The 22244-nt window shown below is 35.7% G+C and overlaps 1 protein-coding gene across 5 annotated transcripts in view; it reads right to left on the bottom strand.

Moving 5' to 3' along the window:
* LOC131033004 (MADS-box transcription factor 14) overlaps positions 1-22244 on the bottom strand; it is a 224065-nt gene that overhangs the window by 47976 nt on the left and 153845 nt on the right. For 4 of the 5 annotated variants that reach the window (XM_057964130.2, XM_057964118.2, XM_057964140.2 and 1 more), the window contains exons 3-5: positions 19364-19425; positions 19161-19260; positions 18900-18940 (exon numbers count right to left, since the gene is read on the bottom strand). In XM_057964130.2, coding sequence (XP_057820113.2) covers positions 18902-18940; positions 19161-19260; positions 19364-19425 — 201 coding nt within the window. In that variant the 3' untranslated portion in view covers positions 18900-18901. The remainder of the gene's footprint in view (positions 1-18899; positions 18941-19160; positions 19261-19363; positions 19426-22244) is intronic. The other variant, XM_057964124.2, reaches the window with a different exon arrangement.

Here is a 22244-nt window from a genome sequence, read left to right on the forward strand (position 1 = left end):
CTTTTAGTTTTCCTTTTATTCATCATTGCTTTCTATGTATGGACACTTAGCCATAAAATGGCCTACTTCACCATAATTAAGACACTTAAGGGTAACTTATCTTTCAAATTAACGGAACCTCTCTACAACTTTCTTACAAAGTTAGGTTCTTTTGGAATGGAATGATCATTTGAATCAAGACTCTTCAACCTTCTTAGATACCTTGTATACTTCCTCTTTCCTTAAAGACTTGTCATCCATAAACATCATCTCATATTCAATTAGAATCTCGTATCATTCATCTATACTCAAAATATTAATGTCTTTAGCTTCTTCAACTGCTGAAACTTTTCAATCAAACCTTGGGGAAGGAATATGAGTATCATTTTCAAAATCATACCTTCTTTCACCTCCTCATCATGTGCTATGATGATGTTGATAATTTATTTAGCCTACAGTAGGAATGAAATAACATTTTCTTCTTTCTAAATGTTTAGACTCTTAAATTGACCTCAATAGGTCTGAAGCTTTTCCAAATTGAATTTTTCATCTCCTTCATAGATATTATGCAACTTACCTGTACAATTTTAAATTTTATACCTTTATAATTTCACGCTCATTTTCGGTTCACTTTGGTGGTTGTGCCTCATCCCCCTAATTCATGCCTAATAATGCTTAGTGCATGGCTATTTCTACAAACTCAACACAATCACCTACTCAGAGACCTTTTTTGGCCAAAAATGCTAGGACTAGAGAACCAACCTCCCCTATCCTCCTAGACTAGGACACCTAGCAACCTTGTCTAGCCATTTTGACCCTAAATTTGAAATTCAAATGATCAACTTTACAAGTAGTAGCAAAGTGCTCCATGATATCAGTCTTATCCCAAAATTAAAAGCAAAAAGGTGTAAATGTTGGCAAGAGACACTGCATAGATGAACCAATGATTGTCATTGATGGAAACTAATGCTAATGCATCCATCCGCATAGCTCAGCTTGTTCATACCGAAAGAGTGATTGATTTTGGTTACGTCCGACAGACTAGAAAATAGAATATTTGACAAAGAATAGGTTGATCGATCCATACTTCAATACAAGTTTATATCTTGTGTCGCGGATCTCGGGAAAGCATAACGGATGTGTTATCTACCCTATTCCAGGTTTGTGGCATCTAGTGCTGACTCATGGTTGAGTTAGATGATCTTGTGTGCAGGTTTTCAGTTTGACAGAGCAATTTAGGAGTATTGTGTAAATAATCATTGTGCGGATTATGTGGATTGATTTTGGTGCTCAAATTGTAATCGTGGCATGTTGTTAGATAATTTTGGTAGTGTGTGGAGAAATTCTTTTTGGTCCGCATATGCATTAGAATTTGAATTGAGCCGACTTTGCTTACACATTTCATTATTTGGATAGTGTTCTTGAAGCCAACATGTAGAAGACCTAAATTCATATTGTGGATATTAAAAGCCGATGGATATGATCATTAATAGACAACAATCCAGCTATTGTTAGGAATTCAATAAAAGCAAAAGCTAATTTGAAGTGATCCAAAAATCTCATTGTGATTGCAAAGAGTTTTGTCAAGTTAATTCAATATTTTAGAAAGCTTATCAAATCATATTCCACAATTGCAGATCTTTATATCATAGCAGCAAAAATTGTTTGGGGAAAAAATTGATAAACTAAAAGTATAACATTTTTTTTTAAATGGGTAAAACATTGGATTATAAAAAATCATAAAAAAATTGTAGAAAAATAAACACAAACTACTTTTTTTATAAAAAACTTAAGGGCATTTCCTTAGCATAGAGATATAGAGAGTAAATAAAATAGATTTTAGCCCATGATTTGTAGAAAAAAGATTTTTGTTGTTTATATTCATATTGCTGATTACATAGGCAAATATTCAGTTAATTTTTAGAAGGGCAATCACCAAATACACCAAATAGTTGTATAAGTCTGAAATCAAAGATTAGCTAAGTCTGTGAAGTAGCTGAGATAAAAATTTATCAAATGGTGATCCAACTATTCTTAGGAATTTAGTAAAAGTGAAAGTCATTTTGAAGTGATCCAAGACTTTCATTGTGATCGAGGCAAGGAGTTTTCTAGGGGTGGTTCAATATTTGAGAAAGATTATCAAATCATATTCCACATGTGCAATTATTTATATTCCTTGATGGAAATTGGTAAGTCTTTTAAATGGGGCAAAATTCAATAAAAGGCATTTGTTTAGTTGAAGTAAAACATTAGCACCCCACTACTTTTTGCAATAACTAGCTTGCAACTACTATTTTAGGTTCAGACAAATTTTAATCATTATGTGTTGGAGGTTGTTTTATTACAAGTATGTAAGCTTGTTTGTTATCATTCAGATTTATTTCACGGAGCAATTTGGATATATTCTTCACATAATGAATTGTATGACTTTGTTTGAGCAAAAATTAACTATATCAATTATAAATTATAAATAATATATTTTTATCTATATCTATTATTTTTGTCTTTGAACGTTTAGTGTCATAGTAGAAACACTTCATTGGTGAGGCAGCCACCAAGATTCAAACACTTGTTGGGCTACTGAGCGCGCAGGCCTTTTCCTTTTGCTGGGTTGTTGAGCTCACGAATTTGAACAAGTGTGGGGAATGATGACCGCACATGAATGGCCTGGTGGGAAGAGACCCTCTATAAGTGGTCTCTCTAGGAACATACCAAGCTAAAAACCCAAGTTTCCTCCATCAAAAAAATAAATATTATATATTATATTAAATAGTAAATATGTACATTATAAATCTTACATTATTTTTAATTTATAGTTTATTATACAACTTTTAATATATATTCATATTCTCTAATAGTTTAAATATGAAAACTACTTTATAGTATTAGTTATAGACTATAGAGGTTCGCTCCTTCCCCATCAAAGCTCCATCAATAATAGTGCATAACAGTATTAATTTTAAAGCTAGTGTACAATATTAATTATACACTTGTTTGCATCAAAATCCATGGGGTGAGGTGTGCAAAGAGCTTGAGTCATAACAAAGCTGCATTTAGAGAAGATTTGCTAGCTGCTTTGACACTCTCTCATATGCCACCCATGATTTAGGATGATTGAAACTCTTTCAACTTCGGTTGATGACAGCCATTGCTCCTCCCATTCCTTTATTTAGGGATTTTCAAAGCTCAAAAATAAAACTAAGGGATAAAATAATAAATTGTTTCAACGTTGATTCCACATTGACTTTGATTTTGTCTCAAATCGGCCCTATTTCTAAGAAATTCAACCATTTCACAAGTTTTTCTAGGGTTTTGTGAGTTTTTACAACAACAAAAAAAAAAAAACTTTTTTTTTTTACAATTTTTAGGGAGTTATAACATGATTTAAATGCGATTTAAATACAAAAAATCATTGAAAACATGTCAATGGCCTTTTCGTGAATCAAGATTTTTTCAAGGAATAAATTGGTTCGCTCAAAGATTCATTACTAATCGGGCATAATCGAGATTTTTTTGTAGACTATTGCTTCTTTGGTTATAGGGTCTTGTATGTCTCATTTTACTTAGATCTTGCATAATCATAATCAAAACCATATCCAATTATATCAAATAAAAAAGAGGAACAACTAATCAAAGTGTTCAGAGGTCCTTGAGGAATAAAGCTAGAACTAAGTGGTCATTTCACCAATAAAATGATTTGTAATTGGAAACGGTGAATGAATAAGTCTAGATTTTTTATATCTAGGCAAAGGATCCATTTCTCAATATTCTAGTCTCATGCTTCCTTTATTGTCCTACAATGTATCATCTTCACAAACTTAGAGTTACATAAAGCATGAAAAATAACATTTACTACCCTAGCATTTTTTCACAAGCCTTCTTGCCAACCTAATCTCCTGGAGAATTCTTTGCAATAGATCTAGCCATTCACAGTTGCTTCAAAAAAACATCAAACCCTAATAGGCTCCCATCCTTACACTCCAAAATGCATAATTTTTTCCATAAAACAATGGTGCCTTATTTGAAGAAAGACCATCCTAATCAATTGTGTGTACCTTCCTAGATCTACATCAATTTGTTAAATTTCTTCTAGGGAAGTTGGCTTTAATACCAATCATTAATCATACAGATATATTGCGAGAGTGTTGAACCAATATATGTCAAACTTCAAATTTAACACAATCTAGAAGACATTACCAAATCTCACATCATATTCAAGGCATCTAGCCAAATGATTAAATAAACACATATCAACATATGCAAACACCACATATACATGTAAACCAAGTAGAGAAAAACCATTCTTAGAATAGTTGCATGGATCCACTATCCAAATGAAAGCTCACAAAGATAATAAAGAACTCACAATATTTTGTAGGCACCAACACACATGCATTACAATGTCAAATGGAAACACCAACCCCAAATTATATTTTCAAGAACCAGCCTACAAGATACAAATCTCCTAATCTAAGAATTGAGCTACAACCAAGATATGAGGCACCGATTTCAATTATGACAAGATTTATGAAAGACATATCATGTAGACCTTCAAATTTTAGCCTTCAACATTTCTCTGATATAATCTACTTCAAATGTAATCTTTAATATGTTGTTGACCTTCAAGGCACTTTTTGACAAAGGGAAAAGAACATTTTTTCATAGATTGCCAATTGTAACCCATATGAAGTAATTTTCTAATCAAAGATCTACCACCAAAGTTCCCCCTATAAGCACCTCAATGGGCTTCCTTAAGGGCAATAAGGGTCTTTGATTTGTTCAGACATCAAAGGAGAAGACCATTTTATCCTAGAGAATGCTTGTGGTAATTTAACATATAGAAGCTCAAACATTCTTAGTAGTACAAACTTTAAAGGATCCATCACACAAATATCAAAATATATTGGTGTGCCACTCATCAAGATCAATGTTATAACAATAAGAAATCATAGAAGAGATCTCTAAAATAATGGGTGAGATAAGTTTATGGATAATAAATTGGTAATCTATAAATAAATTGCCAAGGCATATAATAGAAGCAACATTCGCCATTACATCCGCATGTTGTTTATCTTTATGTGGAATCGTCTATATGGTATAATAAGTGAAGTTCTTTAACAATGATTAGACTAAATCAAAATATTGAGATAGTTTATTTTGTTTTTCTTGATAAGTTTGGCATTGCTTGTCTTAGAATCAAATGTGAATATCATTACTTGTCTTAGAATCAAAAGTGAATCACCAAAGATATGTAAATATTAAATTCTAAGAGATGAAGTAGCACACAATCCAACTATAAGGGCTTCTTCATAATCAGCAATTTTTTTGGTATAGAAGAATGCAATCAAGAAATTTATAGAAATGTTATTACAATCCAAAATTAGGGTTTCAAATTGACTAGCGCATTTAGACTCTCTTTTAGTTCTTTATTTAATGTATAAAAATACATAGTGCTTGCCTCAAAACTGGTGTAGAAAAAATAAAAAATCCCTCTTTTAAAATAAAACATAAACAAGTCCATGATACCACATACATGATGGAGGATACCTCTCACGAATCTAAGATTAAACATGATCATTTAACGAAAATAATCCATTGCTCTATTTCTGAGAAACTTGCATGTTTGTTCATGGGTACCTCATCAGGCTTTAGGCCGGACCCATCATGCATTCATCTTTGCATGCTTTTTCCTATATCTTTGCCTCTCTCCCATTTGTGCATTCAGGGGAGTGTTGGAATAAATAATGCATATATTAATTATTCACTTAATTGCATTAATTCACTAAATAATCGATGTCTTAGTTCGTAATTAATTATTGGTATTTATTAATTAGTTAATTAATTAATTATGAATAATTAATTAATATTTATCTCCATGCATAATGCAAACTAGGAAAAGCAAACTATGTTTAGAATTTCAAGAGTTTCATACATTAATTAGTCTATTATGATTTTTGTGCATACATGATTGATTCATGCATTCTATTTTAACTCTTAGTCTATCTTGTGGACTCCACCATTTAGGATTTATATCTTAGAGTTAGATTTCTTTATAAGGATGTCATATCCTTCATTGTAATTAAGCAATTTCAAAGCAATACATTCAATTATTGTTAATTATCTTCAATTCTCTTTGTTGTTCAATTTTCTCTTATGGTGTGACAGGTATTCTTGCAGAAGATAACTGGGGTTGTGGGATTCACATTTCACGAATTCTAACAATCATGAGTTCATATTGATGTATGGAAATTGGTGTAGGTGATATATCTAGTTGTCTTAGAACTATTTTGAAGCATTGAAGATGTATTTAGATGTTCGCAACAGATTATAGTTATGTATGATTGCTCTAGTGAATAACCAATCAAATATGGTTCAGATTTCTAGTTTGTATTGTGCCGCTGGTGCAGGAGCTCCTAAGGTCTAGTCGATTTTTCAATTTGGTATTTTGAGTCTTAGGAGTTAGGGTTAGGTCTATTTTGATTTAATAAGGTCTATTGAGACCATTTGTAATGTTATTTTATGTTTTTGGGTCTGTTGGTCAAAATTGGAGTCATGATTTTCAAATTTGTAAAGTTGCTCAAAATATTGTCTTTTTTGTCATCGGGATAAGCTATACCGATAAAATGTCATTGGGGTAAAAGGTTATCATTACTATTATCAGGATAGGTTAAACCGATAAGGTATCATTGTTGTTATCGGGATAGGTTACACTATCGGCTTTGCAAAATTCTATTCGGCCGACTTTGAATAGTTATTCTGATAAGGTATCAATATTGGCATCAGGATAGTTAACCTGATAAAGTATCATTGTGGTGAAAAGTTGCCATTGGAATAGTTAATCGGATAAGGTTGTCATCGGGATAATTTACACTATCGGGATTGCAAAATATTGTTTAGCCAACTTTGATGGGTTATTCCGATAGACATTCACATGTCTTGTTCGGCATAAGCTATACCGAAATGAGTGACATCGGAGTAGTTTGTTCTGTCGGGATTACTGGAATTTGTTGCTCCGCCTTGAAGAGTTATTCCGATGGGAGATTGACAGTCATGATCGGAGTTCTTATTGGTACCCAGTGTTGGTCTATCAACTCAACATTGCTATTCCAACACCTGTGTCTGACAGCGACTTATCAATTTTTGAATTTGAACGGTCATGCAGTCCAACAGTCACGACGGGAAAATTCAAATTTGGGGCAAATTGTATGAGCAACGGGTAGAAAACTAGAGAGAGGGGGGGAGAACAGATAAGATTTTGCAATGTAAATTATGTAATTGTTTTTCAAATTTGAAATCATTGGTACCAAATTGGAAGTCTATTTTATGTCATTCGCTCTGTCTCTGAAATTTGTTCTGTTTCTTGTATTTGTATGGATTCAAATTATTTATGTGAGCATATGTGGGTATAGAGGTGTGTGTTATCATCCATTTGCTGATGGTTGAAATTATGAACCATAAAGACTTTGCAGATTTTTCACGAGATTGCCTGGCTGGTTAGGTTAACTAGGGTTCTAACAGAAATCTGACAGTTTCTCCTTGATTCGGTTGTCAAAACACCTTGAAACTTGGTGTGAGGACCCAAGAGGAGTTAGAGGATAGAATTGGCATCAAAGAGAGGCATCAGTCCAATTAGGGCTATAGTTGTAATTATATGTTCGTGATTTGATGAGCATATAAGCTTAAGTTTTGTTGCAATTTGACCGTTAATCTGGTAGCAGAGAGTCCTTGTAAGGGTATTCTATGTTTTGAATGTTGTAAGTTTGAAGGGAAGGGGTTTTGTATTGCATTAGCCGTATTCATTCATCTTTAATTTTGGTTGTGATATATTTTTAGTAGATGCCAAAGCATATTATATCTAAGGTTTTATATGTGCATTTGATCTACAATTGATATGTTGTTAGTCTGAGTGTTGGTTCCGTAGTGACAGTGTACCTGTTTGCAGGAATGCTTTGCATTCCTCAACTTACTAATGTTGTTGGTGTTGCGATTCTCTGATGTTGTGTTGTGCGTGTTGGGTTATGCTACGTTATCCATCCTCAAGTATTTTTGGTGGTCCACACTATATTTTGAGTATGTTTAATTGGATTGCCTTATTGGTTTTGTTCTTTGGAGTCGACTTGAGTATTTTTGGTCCATGCGGTTGTATGCAGAGTTGAAGGTAATGATTTAGGATTGCTAGCAAGGTATGCCAACATGATGAGATTCTTCACACATCTTTTTGTCCCTTCCGCATTGCTTTGGAGAATTTTTTTAGACCAATGCTTTATATTCTACACATTACATCTAAATAGTCCGACCTAATTGATGTATTTTCTTTGTGTGGATGATATACAAAGGAAGAGATCTTTTGGAGGATGATATGTAATGGTGTGTGTTGAATGAGAAGTTGTGAAAAGCTGCACAAGGGCAACTGAGCAATGATGAAGTCAATTTCAGATGTTTATAATAGTGAACTACAATCGATATTTTAAATAATGCACTTCTACTTAGTTCAACAATTATTACTCTTTGTAATTAAATCCATTGTATATTTCCCTAAAGAAGTGAAATTTAATGTTTCGCAAATCCATTGTATCTCACCCTACGGTTGTGCAAATTAGCCTGCAAATCTAAATCAAGAGCAATGAGCTTCCTCGGTCAAGCGCCTAAAACTTTGTAATCAATTTTTCATATAGTGAGATAATTCTCACCATTTTTTTTCCCTCATTGGGTTTTCCACGTAAAATCTATTGGAATCAAGTAACACTGAGAGGGGGGTGAATCAGTCTTTTGCAAATTTTGATTTTATTAACTTGTTCTTTCAACCACTTAATGCAAATGAACAAAAGCAAAATCCAGAAACACAAAGCAATCAGCAACAACACCATGACACTAGATTTTATAAGTGGGAAACCTAATCAAGGGAAAAACCACAGCGGGGATGACATCCACAATATAAATATACTCTGCATAAGTATAGAAATATTACATAAGGGAATGCAAATGCATTCAGGCATACTGCCTAGAGCTCACTACTCAAAGAAAGAAGGGCAACAACCCCGGAAGGCTCATTGCCTTACAAAATATTTTACAAAAGATAATTGGAATGTCTGAACTGAAAAATAGCATCTACAAATGCCAAGGTACAATTCCAGTTAAGCACAAAATACTCAATCTCATGCTGCTCTGCTACACTGCTTTGTTCCACTGTTTTGCTTTATTCCAGAGCACAAATCCTTAACTTGACCACGTGAAACTTTGCACAATTGATCATAAACACTTTCCACATACATCTCCATATAAAAAATGATCATATCTATCGGTCTTTAATATCCACAATATGAATTTAGGTCTTCTACATGTCGGCTTCAATACTATCCAAATAATGAAACCTGTAAGCAAAGTCAGCACAATTCGAATTCCAATCCATATGCGGACCAAAAGAATTGTCCACACGCTACCAAAATTATCTAACAACACGCCAAGATCACAAAATGAACACCAAAATCAATCCACATAATCCACATAATGATTATTTACACAATACTGCTAAACTGCTCTGTAAAACTGATAACCAACACACCGGATCATCTAACTCAACCATGAGTCAACACCGGATGCCACAAACCTAGAATATGGTAGATAACACATTCATAATGCTTCCCTAAGATCTGCAACACAAGATATAAACTTGTATTGAAGTACGGATCGATCAACCTGTTCTCTATCAAATACTCTGTGTTTCCAATCTACCGGACTTAACCAAAATCAATCACTCTTCTGGTATGAACAAACTGAGCTATGCGGGTGGGTGCATTAGCATTAGTTGCCAACAATGACAACATTGGATCATCTATGAAGTATCTCTTGCCAACAAACTCTAGGTATCATTGTGTGATTAAAGTTTTTCCATCTATTGTCTACTTCTGCACTTATGATTGTAAAGCGGAAAAATTGAACCCTAGTTGTTCTCCCCTCCCCAACTCCAAGGAGAGAGAAGGCAGAGTCACTAGGGTTGATGGTTTTCACTTAGGAGGGACTTTACATTCAAAAGAGGGGTTGAAACCCACAAGATCCAATCCCACGCAATGCAAGATTGGATTCTAGATGAGTTTCAAGGGGTAAGACATCAAGGATACCCTCTTTTGTAAAGAATGTAAAAAGATTGAACTAGGAATGCATGTAAAGTAGGAAAGATTCGCTTATAAACAGAGATAGGGATATAGGATGAAGCTGCGGACCTAGAATTAGCAGTAAAATGTCGAGACGGTGCTGTTCTGCAAATTTGAGCGAAAGTTGACGGGACGATGGCGCCCGGCGTGCACACGGTCCTCCGAAAAATCCGCGAAACGAAGGGGGATCTGTTCGTCTCTGCACAAGGATTCCAGATCTTCAATTACAGCCGCGTACCGGCAACCTACACACAAAAAAGAGAGGACGATTGGGGGGTTAGGGATGAGGGGTTTGCCTTTAGGTCAAACCCCGGTTTTGGAATTAACCAAGAAATGAGAATGCTGTAAATGTAAATGTTTGTAATGTAAACAAGTACTGATACCTTGTTGTAAGATTGTTTGTATTCTTACATGCGAAGGTGTAATGTATGTAGTATGTTGTATGTTGTATGTGATCTCCTCTTCAATGGTTGAATCCTTGTCTTGAATGCAACACTTAGCCTTGAATGGAGACTTAGAATGATCAATTGCTTGAAAGAATGTTTGAATGCTTGAATGCTTCAATGCTTGAATGTTTGAATATCGTTTCCGCCTTTTTCCCTCTTACCAAAATGGGAGAGGAAATGTAGTTTATATACTTGTCAATTAGGGCTGATAGAATGATTTTCCCGACCTTAGGCCAACCAGGAAATGTTATTTTCCAATTTGCAAACATAAAGACCCGATGCCCAAAAGAGACCGGGCCCAAAATAGGGCCAGGGACCAGGGTGCTGGGCGCCATGGTCCTGGGGGACCAGGGACCAGGGCGCTGGGCGCCATGGTCCTGGGGGACCAGGGCACTGGGCGCCCTAGTCCTGAAGGACCTGGGTGCTGGGCGCCATGGTCCCACCTCCCAGGACAGCAGGGTGCAAGGAGGATCAGGCCAGGGTGCTGAGAAATGCAGTTTTTGATGTCATGAACAAGTTTCGGGGTCTCCATTCAGGTTCCGTGTTGCATCGCCATCCTGAAGATCCAAATGCAGTAGAAATTGCAAGTGTCGCAATTTTAGGACGCTACATTTAGCCCCCACTTTGGCGGGAGTACAAGCGTACGCTCATACTTCCGATAAAGTATAAGGAATCAACATTGAAAGACTTTCACCACGTCAAGGAGGCAAGATACACCAAGCCCCCAGTGGACTAAGGATCTTACGACTTCGATTGACAAAGTAAAAGGGAAGATCACGAGGGAGAACCATGACTGTCAGTAGTAAGGTTCCCTCACTGTGAGTCATCCAAGAAAGATATCAAAAATTTTCAAGGCAAAGCTAAATTTGTCAAGAAATTTTCAAGTATCTTGAAAAGATATAGACGGGATGTATGCCCCCCTACGTTAAAGCGATCGCACACGCCTCACCGAGGGTGAATGCTTTAAGGTAGTGATACATATAAGAACTGAGACAGGAAAGGAGCACGTTATCACAAGGATTTAGCCCCCAAGTGTGAGATAAGCCCAAGGATAATAGACACAAAACACAAAGCACAAGGTGACTTCGCTTTCCTCGCGGTGAGTATGCTGTATGATAATTCATGTATATCATATGTATGTATGCATAATTTTTCTTCATTCCCCAATCAAGGAGGGTCACCTAGAAGAAGGGAACACATGTGTCTTTTGAGTCAACATGAGAGAGACCAAAAGAGATCTCAATGTTTTGCATCGTCCTCAAGTAGACAACACTAAGGACAACAAATAGAAGAATGAGAGTAACACATAGAAGAAGTAACAAAAGAGAGGAGGAGAGAGTCTGCTATGCTAATGAACTAGTCTAGCACGTCATCTACCCCCCGATCTTGCTGATCAATATTTCGAGAAGGTAGGAAACACGCTAGAGGAGGAACATCCAACACAGCAGATGGAGCTATCACGAGATCCAAACAAGGGCTATGTTCATGTTCCAAGCCACGTTGTTCTTGTCTAGGAGCTAGGATAAGTGCTTTAGAAAATTCGTTAGATAAATAGTTATCAACATCAACATATTCATATTCACCATCAGAATGAACAGGAGTAACATTTTCATCATGAATAACATTTTCATCTATATCATCATCAAGATTTATAAAAATAGGATCTTTAACTCGCACAGGATCAAGACCATCATGCATCTTATGTTTAGGAGATTTCGGCTCAATTGTCGGCTGAGGAGAAAATGGAATAATACTAGCTGAAGGTGTTTTTGGGGATTGCAAAGTTTGAGAAGCAACTGCTTGAGCTCTGAGACGACGCTTTCGTCGGCGTTCACGTGCAAAATGATTTCGTCTAGTCTTAGTAGGAAGTGGAGAAGAGTGAGGAGGAGGAATGTTCTCATCCTTATCACTTGGGTGTCTAGGTTGTGGTCTCTTAGGTTGAATAATAGGAGAAGAGGAAGGTCTCTTCTCTCCATAAGAGGAAGGAGGAGGAACTGCTCCATATAAAGGAGGAATATTTGGTTTAGGAAGGAGACCAAGCCCATCATGACGAGGAGGTATAGGTCTACCTTTAGAAAGTTTATTAGACATAGGCATAGTTACATCCATAGGGATGGGTTGGGAATCTTCTTGAGGAAAGACATTGGTTTTATCTTTCAAAGGAAGAACTTCCTTCTCAAGAATGATAGGAATATCAAGTTTGGGTGTTCTAGGTTCACTTAGACATAGGATCATATCTTTTTTCCACTTTTGATAAGATTTGAAAAAATGATCACTTCGCGGAGGAAGAGATTGGAATTGTTTAGGCCAAAAGTAATCAATAGGAACACTAGAAGTTCTTTCAGCTGGTTTAAAGAGACTATGATTGACAGTAACAACTTCACCATTATGGGGAAATTTCAAACACTTGTGAATAGGAGAAGCAATAGCTTTCATGGAAGATAGCCAAGGATAGCCTAGCTTCACACAAAATTGTTCGGATGATGGAATAATAGCAAAGTCCACATCAAGGGATTTGTTATGAACCTCAATAGATAATGTAATAGAACCAATTGCAGGAGAAGAAAATGCATCAAATAGTTTCACAACCACATTTGTTTCATCATAGATCACTTGATTCAATTGCAAAGTAAAAAGAAATTCTTCAGTAATGACATTAACCATACAAGAAGGATCAATAAGCACTCCACGGCAAGGTGTATTCTTGACATTTGCAACTATATATAAAGGACCATCAGGTGCCCTGATAGTTTCACTAGAATCAAAGATGATGGAAGGTTCTTTAGGGATTTTCTGCTGCTCCACAAAGTTAATCACATTCGGAGTCATAGACACGAGATCATCAGGTGAGACAGAGGAATCAGTAGTATCAATCGCATTAGAGGTATGAGAAGGCAAGGGATCAGTAAAAATCTTAAGGTTTTGGTTAGGAGGAGCTACAGATGTGTTTCCTTTATCATTCACTCCAGAAACAGAGATAGTATTATTATCAATCAAATCTTGAATTTTACCATTTAAAGCAAAACATTTTTCAGTATCATGCCCAGGATGACGATGAAATTGACAAAAAGATTTGTTATCAAAATAGGGTGAGTTAATCTTTGCAGGATCTATTTGCCTTATAGGAGGAAGAGTAAGCACATTTTGTTCCAATAACTTATTCATAATACTATGCAATGATTCATTCAAAGGAGTAAACTTTCTTTCTTTCTTGAAAAATTTAGAAATAGGAAGCACACCTGATGCTGCATTCACATTGTTGTTGATGATGTTTTCATTGAATTTAATGGACTCTCTGTTCGGTTTAAACTTCCCAAATGGTTGTTGACTACTATCACCCTTATCACTCGGAGCCATAGGATTTGCTTGTTCCATTTGACTCACAGTCAGTTGATAATTGTGAAGAGTTGCGCACAACTGTTGGAAAGAAGTAAACTCAGAAAACAGGAGTTTTTCTCTAATATCTTTTGGTAAATTAGAAATAAAGATTCTCTGAATATCATTGTCAGGTACTGGAAAAGAAATCTGAGCATACAAATGATTATATCTACCAATGAAATCAGTCACTTTTTCTTTAACACCTTGTTTGCAATGCATTAAATCAATCAAAGTAACTTTAGGACTTATATTGTTTTGAAATTGTTGAGTGAAAGCATTTGCAAGTTGTTCGAAAGAAGTAATAGAATAGGAAGGCAACGAGCAATACCATTGTAGGGCTTTGTCTCTTAATGTTCTAGTGAACAGTTTTGCAAGCAACCTTTGGTCATAAGCAAAATCAGTACATATTGTTTGAAAGGTCTTAACATGTGTTAGAGGATCACCCTTACCATTATAAAGCTCCAAATGCGGAATTTCAACATGTTTAGGGGTAATAGCTCGAACAATGTCAAGAGAAAGTGGGCTCGCAACATCAAATGTGGGCACACTAAACTTAGATTGATTCATAGAGGCAATTTGTTGCTGTAAAGAAGACACAGTTTGTGCAAGATTGTTAATGGTCGCTTCAGTCGAAGAGTTCATATTAGACGTGTTAGATTGTGATGGAGGTGTTATGTTATTGAAAGAAGGTAGAGAGTAAGGTGGTGGGACACTATGATAGTTAGTCATAGGAGATGATTGGACAGGAGGAACACTACAAGGAGGAATGGAAGGGTTAAATGAATTGCCCCCTTGCGTCATGTTCATTTGTGGAGATATAATAGGAACACTTATTGAAGGAATGAATGAAGAAGTCGGATTGAATGAAGGAAGAGGGTTGATTGAAGAAGAGGGATTGCCCCCATGACTGGTGATCATAGGAGGAATGTCTTGTGTTGAAGTAGTCATTATGTTTGATGTAAAAGTAGGTATACTAGCAATAGGATTCGTCAAAGGAAAAGAATGATTAACTTGAGTAGGAGGTTGTGTATAACCCAAAGTTTCGGCACAACTCTTCATAGGCATCACATTCGAATCCACAATGTGTGCAATACCACGCAAAATATCAATTCCATTCTTATCACTTTGAACCATACGTTTTAGACCCTCAATTAATGAAAGAGCTTGACTATCAGGGTATTCTTGAGACATCCATTGTCAAAAATCATCAAATTGGTTATCCAATTTTGAAAGTTGTTCTACAGAAACCTCATGGAGAGCTTCTTCATCATTAAGAGGATTAGAGGAATTACCCATGTCCTCGTTAAAAAGGCCATTCAAATTAGGTTCCATCTCCTCAGTAATTAAACCTTGGAAAGACTTAATTCTAAGGCTTCGTCTTACGGGAATAGTGTAAGTAGGGCTTATTGTTGTAAAACTCATGCACTAAAGAAAGAGAGAAGATTTTGAATTTTAGAGGTAGCAAATTTCAATAAAACCAGCCAATCTCCTAGATTTAAGCTGTTAAATACAATCAGGACAATCTCCCGAAATTTCGGAAAAAATGTCCGGGACCGTAGCGAACAAAATGCACACGGTCCTCCCAACTTTTTTTGAAATTTTCAATGATGAAAGTTATGATGATTTTAAATCTAATCTGAAAAAATTGAGTGATTTTACGATCTGTAGATAGGCCAAATTAAAGTTGCAATCTCAAAATTGAACCCTACCCAGATTGTTGAAAAATGTAAATTTTGAATCTTGAAAAAGAGAGGGAAACTGAAATTTTGAATTTTATGATTTTAGAGGGAATACTGAAAGCAAGGCAGGCTTTGAAATTTAAAATTTGACTCAATTTCATGCAAAATTCGAATTTGAAAGTGGAAATCAAGGTTGTTGCAATTAGACACTTAATTTCAAGAGTCACAAATTGTAAAAATTTGAATAAAACACTGAAATTTCGAATGAATGCTAACACACTTTTCAGATTTAGGACTGTAAGAAACACAATTTTGACATGAATTTTAATTTCAACGATTTTTGAATGATTAGAAGCCTCAATCCAAGCAATCGCTAGACCAACTTTGACTGTAATTTTGAAAGTGTTAAAATTGATAAAATCAGCCAAAATTCTGGATTTTAGTAGAAAAATACAGTAAGATCTAGCTCCCGAAATATCGGAAAAAATGTCGGGGACGATGGCGCTCGGGGTGCACAAGGTCCTCGCAACTTTTTTCCAAATTTTCAGGGATGAAAGATATTGTGATTTTGTTGCGGAATCCAAAGTTACAGCCGATTTGGAGGTGTTTTGATCAGTGAAATTATCAGTCAAAGGTTGAATCAAGGAGGTTTTAAAAATTAGGGTTTTGACACTTAACCACTTAATTTTAAAAATTAAAGCACAAATATGAATTGACAATTTGCAATAGAAAGGTAGATCTGAAACAAGCATTTAACAATTAAACATTTCACAAGTTTAATTACTAAAAAGAAAATTTTAGGGTTTTTATGCAATTAACCTCTAAAATTTGCAAAAGATCAAACACGGAAATTTAGGAAAGCAAAATTTTCAGATCTAACCATGAATAATCAGAATGAGGATGTTCACGTCGGGTTCACCAAAATGTAAAGCGGAAAAATCGAACCCTAGTTGTTCTCCCCTCCCCAACTCCAAGGAGAGAGAAGGGAGAGTCACTAGGGTTGATGGTTTTCACTTAGGAGGGACTTTACATTCAAAAGAGGGGTTGAAACCCACAAGATCCAATCCCACGCAATGCAAGATTGGATTCTACATGAGTTTCAAGGGGTAAGACATCAAGGATACCCTCTTTTGTAAAGAATGTAGAAAGATTGAACTAGGAATGCATGTAAAGTAGGAAAGATTCGCTTATAAACAGAGATAGGGATATAGGATGAAGCTGCGGACCTGGAATTAGCAGTAAAATGTCGAGACGGTGTTGTTCTGCAAATTTGAGCGAAAGTTGACGGGAAGATGGCGCCCGGCGTGCACACGGTCCTCCGAAAAATCCGCGAAACGAAGGGGGATCTGTTCGTCTCTGCACAAGGATTCCAGATCTTCAATTACAGCCGCGTACCTGCAACCTACACACAGAAAAGAGAGGACGATTGGGGGGTTAGGGATGAGGGGTTTGCCTTTAGGTCAAACCCCGGTTTTGGAATTAACCAAGAAATGAGAATGCTGTAAATGTAAATGTTTGTAATGTAAACAAGTACTGATACCTTGTTGTAAGACTGTTTGTATTCTTACATGCGAAGGTGTAATGTATGTAGTATGTTGTATGTTGTATGTGATCTCCTCTTCAATGGTTGAATCCTTGTCTTGAATGCAACACTTAGCCTTGAATGGAGACTTAGAATGATCAATTGCTTGAAAGAATGTTTGAATGCTTGAATGCTTGAATGTTTGAATATCGTTTCCGCCTTTTTCCCTCTTACCAAAATGGGAGAGGAAATGTAGTTTATATACTTGTCAATTAGGGCTGATAGACTGATTTTCCCGACCTTAGGCCGACCAGGAAATGTTATTTTCCAATTTGCAAACATAAAGACCCGATGCCCAAAAGAGACCGGGCCCAAAATAGGGCCAGGGACCAGGGCGTTGGGCGCCATGGTCCTGGGGGACCAGGGTGCTGGGCGCCCTAATCCTGAAGGACCAGGGCGCTGGGCGCCATGGTCCCACCTCCCGGGACAGCAGGGTGCAAGGAGGATCAGGCCAGGGTGCTGAGAAATGCAGTTTTTGATGTCATGAACAAGTTTCGGGGTCTCCATTCAAGTTCCGTGTTGCATCGCCATCGTGAAGACCCAAATGCAGTCGAAATTGCAAGTGTCGCAATTTTAGGACGCTACAATGATAATTGAAATAATGTTGAATAAATCATTAAGTTTTAATATATCCCAATTCACAACCCCCCCCCCCCCCCACCCCCCCTCCCCTCCCAACATCCAAAGTGTTCAACAATAAGATCTATAGTTGAGATATGCTTCAACTTTTTTAGCAATCTATATATGTAAGGCTCTTTCTATTTGTAAATACTTGTCAATTATCTCTTACAATTTTAACTATATTTTTCTCTTATTTAAATTATGGATTATTGATCATTTATCCCTTGGCCTTTGATTAACGTAATATCTTTTACGCTTTTGTTCTTCATACTCAATCTGAGAGAGTGGACTTCGGTGTAACTTTAAAATGTGTCTTGTGTTTGTCTACCTATACCTCGGATGATAATGGATAATTTATGTTTCTTGTATAATCAAGTTTGCATAATTTGAGTTGAGGTAGCCCCACTATAGGCATTCACATTTTCATTGATGATGATCTATTATATGTTAAAGAGAGAGTTGACTTATTACTTTCTTTAGTACCCCTCTATCCACCATTTTAATCTAATTTTTCGAATCCTTGCCTCCTTTTTCTAAACTCTATGCCTAGTGAAATCCCTTTTTTATAAGCATTAGTTTAGTTTTTCTTTAGATAGAAAGCTGGCCTTCTTTAAAGGTTTCTTGCTCTTTTCAGATTATGTGTATGAGCATCCATGATTGTGCTGCCCCCCATTCTAGCATCCTTGGCCCCTTGGGCTTCAGTAATCTAATTTGACAAACAACAAGTCCCTCAAATGGCTAAATTTAAAATCAAGAATGTAATAAAAAATTCATGAATGAGGTCCCAAATAGAATCATTTCTAGTTTATAAAAACTAAATACCAAAATTACTAAAATATTTAAAATTTTAAAAGATCTTATATATAAATCTCAAATAAAAATATATGTAAATAACCTCATTTAAGTCTTCTCTTCTAATTACATAATTCTAGCTTAAAAAATTACATGATATTTTTCTATTATTTACAAACAAAATAGAAAAATAAAATATCATAATATTTTTTTAAAAGTAAAAATAATATGTAAAATATAATAATTTCTTAAAAAAGAAATTGTACGATACCTTCATTTGTAGAACTCCACATTCTCCGATAAAATTTTACCCTACAGAGCTTGAATGTATAAGACAGTCTAACATTGATTGAAATTATTTTAAAATAGTACAAATTTATTTTATTTTTTAATTTTTTTAAATATTAAAACTGATAACATAACATACTACTTTAAGATCGCCCAATTTCTATAACAATTAATGTAGCGCTAAAAACATAATGCAGAAAACCTATTAAATTTTAAACTTAATCAAAAGGATACTGCGAGTTACCTTTCTTGAGCGTATCCTTCTAGCACCCAAACTCATTTTCTTTTCAAGTTGTTGCAATTCTTTCAAATTTAGTAAATCCAAGTCTTCACCGATCATATGTCTGTCATAAGATGTTTTATACTTTAAATAGGTAGAAACACTTTTTCAATTTTATAATCTATAAATAAATATTCAAATTTCATCATATGATTCAACGTTCTTACTTGCACACTTTTTCTGACTGTGTTATCTGTCTTCGTAAGTCCTCAAATTCCAAACGCAATGGCTATTAGCAGATAGAATGTTAGTCCACAAACTATTAATAACTATTTAACATATTCTAAACAAAATTGCAACATATGTATACGGGATCTGAAGCATATATTCAAAATTTTGCTGAATAGAACTCAAAATAATATATTAATTATAACTTTTGAAAAATTCCTTTTTAAGTACAAAAGTATTGATATCTAAAATCATGAGAAATTCTACCATTTAGACCTTTCGTTGTCCTTCTAAATAAACTTATATTATTATTTTTCAATTATAAAATAAAAAAAAATCTATACGTAAAAATATTCTGTATAGTAAATTACGATTTATATTGTATCATATAATAAATATTTATCACTATTTATATAATAGTAGTATTTAGTCAAGTTTTGTAATTATTTTGGTCTTATTTTTAGATATGTTATTTTAGTATTCAATTCAATTTATTTTTGCACATAAATTGATAAAAACCAATAAATTCCTCTATTTTCAATTACTTCATCACTAATAGTCTAAACCTTGGATAATTCCTATTAGTTTTTTATTTTCTACCCTAAACTAAATTTAGGTGTTTTTTTCCCTAAGAATAAACATCCTCATGATCTTATTCAATTTATAGGAACTTAACTTTCACTCATCACGAGGTCAATTCCTACCAAGAATCAATTGGTGCCCATCATCTTTCATGCAAAAGCAATCAAACCTTAATAACTAGGATATTATATTTAAAGAGAGGTCCTAGGGCACTAGACTATATCCAAAGGAAGTATTCACACATCATAAACAATAATAAATCAATATTATAGTGCATCATACTATATAGATCACTTTAAATTTACAATAAGCATCTTGCATGACTTTGCAACTTACTCTTGTAAAAGTAATGAAATGGATCTAAAGAAGACTTAACGAACCTCAAAAAATTAATCCTACCACAAAGGAATCTAATTTCTTTTAATTAACACTAGCTTAGTGCTAGAAAACTTTAAGGAGTACAAATTTCATAGGTTAGCAACAATGACTAATAAAATCTTGTTGGACGAGACAATTGTTGGAAAATGTCTAGCATCTTCCCTTGGGGTTTGTGACATGGTTTAACAACCTCCCTTGAGATCCTAAATTGAGATGGTAGTGGTTTCCTAAACAAGTACATCTTTTGGGAAAAATGACCAACTTAACTCCCAACAAGTAGTATCAAAAAAGGGTCGTAGGTTTGAATCCCCTCGTGTAACACGGAGGGGGAGATGTTGGATCATAATTAACCGTTGGGATAATGTGCAAATATGTGTTTGGATTGACTGAGTGACATGTTGTCATTGTTGTCAACATATTCCTCGGTGTGTTCTAGTGTTGCAGTCGGATTAAGTGAGTTGGTTTGGCAAGTGTGTTGTAGATGAGTTGTTGTGGATTAAAAGGTTTTAAGATAAGTATATCTAGTTTATTCAGCTCTAGTTTTAGTGGTTCGCATGGAAATTTGATTGAGTTATGAGATCCAGTATTGCGGTTGCTTTTTCAATTGTTCGGTGTTGATCAGTATTCTAGATTTTGCTCCGCATAGCTCCATGTTGCAATATTTTGGTTTGCAGATTGGCAGTGTTTGGGACGTTACATATGGTGTGTCCTCAATTCACATGGTTCATGATTTGGAGATTCGCAAGTGAATCTTTCACTTTGACAATCATTCCAGTTAGTGTTCTTAAAGTCCAGTACATTGATGATGAAGATTCTAGTAAGTGGTGTTAGTGCAGTTGTTTCTGTGGTAATTCATGATCGGTACTTGTACCGGTACCAGTACAGTGCATCATCGCTACGGAAAGGATGTCAACTGGTAAGTGATGTGTTAACATGGGGAAGTCAGATCAACCAAGTGAGTGGTTGTCTGCCTGCAAAGGTCATGACCAGTATACTTGAAGCAGGATGAGCATGGTTGTTGGATGTTGTTTGTCCTGGAGAGGCAGAACATTACCTAAATCACATCAACACTAGAGGAGAAAGAATGAACAAAGCACAGGGATAATGTAAGGTTGCAGGACAGCAGGACTCCCACCTGATGAAAATGCAGTCAGCATGAAAAGCAATGACTAACAGTGAATGTGCCCACACCGGATCACATGTGCCTTTATGAAGATATGTTGCACAAACAGGGAAGTCACATGAGTACATTGCAGGATGCAGAAGACAAGATGGCACTCCACCGGTAAGTGGAACTTATCTACTATTATGTATTGTGTGCATTATAGTTTTGTAAGATAAGGAAGAAGGGGTGTGACTCAATTGCATGAAATCAGGGATATGCATTGAACCGACTGAGAAGGCATGTTGAGATGCCGAAACAAATCAAGAGGGTTTACCGGTATGTAAGTCCACCGGTAATATGAGCAAGGTGCAGATGCAGGTGTCCTCCCACTTTGTGGAAATGTGCATGTTTGGGATAGACATGTCTGAAGACCGATTTAGGTGTTCCACTGACAGTTCAACAAGTGCAGACATGAGGTGTGAACCAGTAGAATGAGAGATACCGGCAGGGTTAGAAAACTCGCAGAGAAGAGGAACTGGTAGAAATGTTTCGTCGATGATCCTATCTGGACCGACAGGAAGAGTCAAGCTGGCAGATGGTCGACATGGATGCCACATGGAGTCAAGATGGCGAACCTGCATTTGGATGAAGATGGAATGTACACCAACGAGGTAGTTGCAGAGTTGGTCGACATTGATGGAAGATCCCACAATTCAAGTGACGTGTTGCAGTGTCCTTGCAGAGGTTTGTGGCTTGAGGTCTGGAGGACAACTACGAGCCAGCTAAGAGTGATTGAGAAGATGGAGGCAGTTGAA

Source organism: Cryptomeria japonica, chromosome 3 (genome assembly GCF_030272615.1).
Source record: "Cryptomeria japonica chromosome 3, Sugi_1.0, whole genome shotgun sequence".
NCBI lineage: Eukaryota > Viridiplantae > Streptophyta > Pinopsida > Cupressales > Cupressaceae > Cryptomeria > Cryptomeria japonica.